The 4,401-nt window shown below is 66.0% G+C and overlaps 1 protein-coding gene across 1 annotated transcript; it reads left to right on the top strand.

Moving 5' to 3' along the window:
* Positions 1-2,139: 2,139 nt before the first annotated feature.
* On the top strand, positions 2,140-4,327 carry MNEG_11245 (hypothetical protein; the record flags this gene model as incomplete). The annotated part of the gene is made up of 6 exons (XM_014040285.1): positions 2,140-2,364; positions 2,559-2,659; positions 2,857-3,214; positions 3,489-3,551; positions 3,847-3,999; positions 4,262-4,327. 6 exons carry the CDS (start codon positions 2,140-2,142, stop codon positions 4,325-4,327), a joined length of 966 nt encoding a protein of 321 aa, XP_013895739.1.
* Positions 4,328-4,401: the final 74 nt, after the last annotated feature.

The raw sequence follows: 4,401 nt of genomic DNA, 5'->3' as shown, positions 1-4,401 counted from the left end.
GGTGACAGGGGGGTGCTCGGGAGGGGTGCCCGGTGCTTTGGGCAGGTGCAGGTGGGCCCATCCTGCCAGGGGCGCTCCCCAGGTCGCTCGCTCCGAAAGCACCGCCCGGCCCGCCCTCCAACCCACTTTGCCTCGTACGTCACAGCCCCGCGGGGGGGCTCACCCCCTTTGTCAGACCTGCACCCCCAGCAACGCCGCCCCTGACGACCCTGTGTGCCCTCCCCCCTCCCCCCGCCCAACCCCACACACAACCTCGACCACAGGAGGATAAGCGGCGCCTGATCGACGCGGCTTTGGCGGAGGGCGGCGTGGGCGGCGGCGCGGCGCGGCTTACGGCGGATGACCTCATGTTCCTCTTCACAGGCAGCCGCTGACCGCCCCGGCGCGGCGCCCGGGTGCCCCGGCTGGCCCCGGTGACGCACTCTCACAGGGACCAACGGCCCTAGAGATGGGTGCGGCGCGACGCCCCCGCCGCGGCGCACGCTGCGGTGCGGTTGGTTGCGGGGGCTGGGCGGGCGGCAGCTGCTGGCGGCCTGCCCGCAGGGCGCGCATCATCAGGCTCTGGTTGTGTTGTCTGTTTGCCCTGCTCGTCGGTCGGCAAACATCGTGGCAGCAAGGTGAGGCGCCCGGCCCGTTGCTTTTCAACTGGCACTGCGTCGTGCGTGGGTGCCAGCACTGCTGTGTGGGCGTCATTCAACCGCAAACGAGGGCCCCTCGGGGCGCCGCACCCAGCAGTCGTTCTGCGCCGCGGGGGTCCGGCGGTTTTGCCATCAGCTCGTCGTGTTTGGGGGCGCGCGCACAGACGCGTCCGTAGAGCAGATGCAGACTTTATTTCCCTAATGACAGAATGTAGGTTGGTTTGGTATTTGAGTGGTTCATGAATCCTAAGCGCCCTTCTGACAGATTGCACTTGTAATAAGCTGTGGCTATTGTGTGGCGACATCACGGCGGGGCATGACGAGGGTGTCGGGCCCGAGCCCGCAAAGCGGGTGGCGCCAGTTGCGCAATCGCTGCAACGCAAACGAGTGAAGGCGTGCTGTTTGTATGGGTGCTGCTGGGAGTGGCCTGCTGCATGCTGAACAAGGCATGCCACTGCCACAGCATTGCCGCTGAAAAATTCAGGTGTGCTTGAAATATAAGGTCAATGCACGCAGGAAACACACAGCATGGCAACCCTTCCCCCCTTTTTGGGTCCCCCGTAGTCGTGGTGGCCCCGTGACTACAGTGGGCAAGGGCGGCCAGGCGGCCGGCGCATGCTGACGAGCACCCACACAATGCAGCTGCGTACCTAGGCAATGTCGCATTGCAATTGTATCAGTCACCCAGCACTTTTCTCTCTGACACCTTGTGTTGAGCGCCAGGCACCATTGCATCCGTTCACCACACGAGATCCGCCGATCGCCTGGCGCTTCGAGAGGATGCCCCGCTATGCAACGTCCCCTGCTGAGCCCTGCTGAGACATCTCGGCTACTCACAGTCTTGCCAGAAGGAGATCAAACATTTGAAGCGGTAGCTCAAGAATTCGCGAGGCTCTTTGAGCCTGGGGACCGATTTAAGGCTTGTTGTGCTATAGTACTCCTACTCGAGGTGCGGCATGCCCCATATTGATGCGACACCGCATCAGAATTTGCCCCGCCGCCGCCGTGCAGCACGCGCTGCATCGGACGGCCATTGCGGTGCCCATGCCTGGGCCAGCCTCCTGCATGGGAGCGTTCATCACCCGCGACACTGGGTGATGGCACCGCGCCCACGCCGCGCGCGCCTTGGTGCAGGATCCCGGTCTGCTGGGCGCTCCGCAGCGGCTCGCACTTTGGTACGTGCTTTGGGACGCTTTCAAGGCATCCGATCTCGAGGACAACCCCTTTGTGCCCGTGTTCGTTGAGGTGAGCCGTGCACATGCGCTGCAGCAGAGGGCAGCAGCTGCTGCAGGGTGGCAGCGGCGGCTGCCATCTCCAGCTGCGGGCGGGCGTCGGCAATGGCCTGGGCTGTGGAGCTTGTGGAAAATTACGCGGATGCGTCCCCATCGCTGCCACGGCCGAGTTGAACGGATTATCGCAGAACACGTTCGTTGCTTGGTGCTATGACATGGTTGGTGTTGTCTGTTCGGAGCAATCCTGTAGCTCTCTTGTGGATGGCAAGATGCAGCCGAGTCATGGCATGGCCATGTACCCAAAGAGCCGAGAGGCCGCGGCTGCCTTGCTGCAACCCAGCAAAGCCATCGGAACGGGCACAAATTGCCTGGATCTCACGCCTGATTCCGTCTGCACCACGCCGCGCGCCTGGCAGGCGGCTGCGGCCGGCGGCGGGCCGCTCCAGGAGCGATGCCTCCTGCTGCAGCTGCTGCAGGGCGGGACCCTCCAAACGGTGGGTGGTGCGCTGCACTTCCAGCCAGCAACCAGCAGCAGAAGCAGAGGCCGCCGCAGCGTCAGCCGCTGCAGCATGTCCGGCGGTGGGCACAGAGACAGCAGGTGCGGTTTGCCCCGCAGTCACAACACCGCCAAGCGCCACCTGTCAACCCCAAGTTGTCGAAAACACGCGCGTGCCCTGTAACCACCCAGGTCTCCCACTTGACGGTCCAGACATTCTGCCTGTCAGTTGAGGCGCTGGAGGTGGTGCCGGCCCCCGACTCTGCGGCGCTGAAGCAGCGCTACCTCGGAAGGTGGGGGCCGAGTGCGCGCGCGAGGCGGACAGCAAAGGCGAACGACGCGTGGCCTGCGTGGGCGTGCACCAAGCACGACAGGCGGCTCCAGCAATGCATCGCAAAGGTCGGCCGGGGGCAGCGCTCCCACCCCGCCCCCCCGCTTGCGCTGGCCTGCCCTCCGTTACTCTGCTGTCGGCCCTCCGTCCGCTCCACAGGCCCTGCCCCGCGTTGGATGGCGCCAGCAGCTTCCGGCGCTCAGCCATCAGCCGCCTGCTGCCCGCGGAGGTGCCCGAATCCGTGCCTCCCCGCGGCGCGGCCGCCTCCACGCACCACCCACTTGAGCAGCAGCAGCAGCAGCAGGCGCAGCAGCAGCACGCAGACGCCCGAGCAGAGGGGGAGCTGTTGGCGGGCGTCGTGCAGCGGCTGACCCTGGAAGGTTTTGAGCCCGCGTGGCAGCGGCCGCGGCCGGCGGTGCTGACGCCCTCGTTTGGGGAGCTGCGGTGGCTGCAGCTGCCGCTGGGGCAGGAGCTGCTCTGGGACAGCACCATGGGGGAGGACCCTGGTGGGCTGCAGGTAATGGGGGGTGGTCGTGTGAGTGTGTGTGTGTGTGTGTGTGTGTGTGTGTGTGTGTGCGCACGCGCGCGCGCACACAGTTGACAGCGCCTGCGGTTGCGGGATTATCACACCCAGCGCCAGCTGCTTACCCCTTCGGGGGTAAGCAGCGGAGCGGGGCGCTTCGTCCCCGCGCCGAGGTCGCCAAGGTAAACGCGATCCTTCGCCCTGCCGCGCCCGCCGCCCCACCCAATCGTCCCCTTGCTCTTCGCCCGCCCCGGCCGCGGCGGAGCAGGTGGTGCGCGACCTGGTGGCCAAGGCGCTCAAGGGACCCCTGCTCCCAGTGCAGCAGCAGCAGGTAAACAAACAGTGTGCGCGGCGCCCCGGACTGCGGCGCGTGAATCATAGCGCCCTGTGGCCATTCCGCGGCCTGTCCGCCCACCGGCGGCGCGGGCTCCCCCTCTGACGGCCTCGGCGAGCCCTTGGGCTGTCACCGACCGTGACGGCTCGCCTCCAACCGGCCGCAGACGGCAAACACGGCCGTCCCACGCCGCACATGCGACTAGCCACGAAACGCCCGGCACGCCCCAGCACGCCCCCCTGCCCTGCCCTCCCCCGTCCCGCCGTCCCGCTGACACGCCGTCCCGCCCCAGGTGCTATCTGAGCTGGAAGCCGATCCGAAGCTGGTGCACTCCCTGGGCCTGAGCGCGGAGCAGCTGCCGGCCCTGGTCGAGAACACGCCCGTCATCGCGTACGAGGTCCTGCTGAGGATGATGCCGTCGAGGCAGATCCACCGCTACCTGCAGGTGGGGGGTTGGGTGGGGGCTGGTGGGTGCCTGCCTGGACGCGCATGTGGGTGAGTGTGTTTCGAGAATGTGTGTGTGTGTGTGAGTGTTTGTGTGGGTGTTTGCATGTTTGTGTTCGCGTGTTTGTGGGGGGGCAAAGTCGCCATTGGTGGGTCCGGGGTTTGGTGTGTGCATGAGTGCGTGCGTGTGTTGTGTGCATGGGTGGACGCGCAGCTGTCTAACCTCATGCGTGCTTGCGGGCGCATGGCATTGCACACATCAGCGTGGGACGGGTGGGCGTATCGGGACGCCCTCCATTGTCTTTCAAGCCTCATCCGACCCCGTTTGATCCTACCCGCCGCCACCTCACACACACACACACACACACACACACACACACACACACACACACACACACACACT

This window comes from Monoraphidium neglectum (genome assembly GCF_000611645.1).
Source record: "Monoraphidium neglectum strain SAG 48.87 unplaced genomic scaffold scaffold02655, whole genome shotgun sequence".
Taxonomy (NCBI): domain Eukaryota; kingdom Viridiplantae; phylum Chlorophyta; class Chlorophyceae; order Sphaeropleales; family Selenastraceae; genus Monoraphidium; species Monoraphidium neglectum.
The sequence above is the reverse complement of the archived record's forward strand: the minus strand, read 5'-3'. Positions and strand labels throughout refer to the sequence as shown.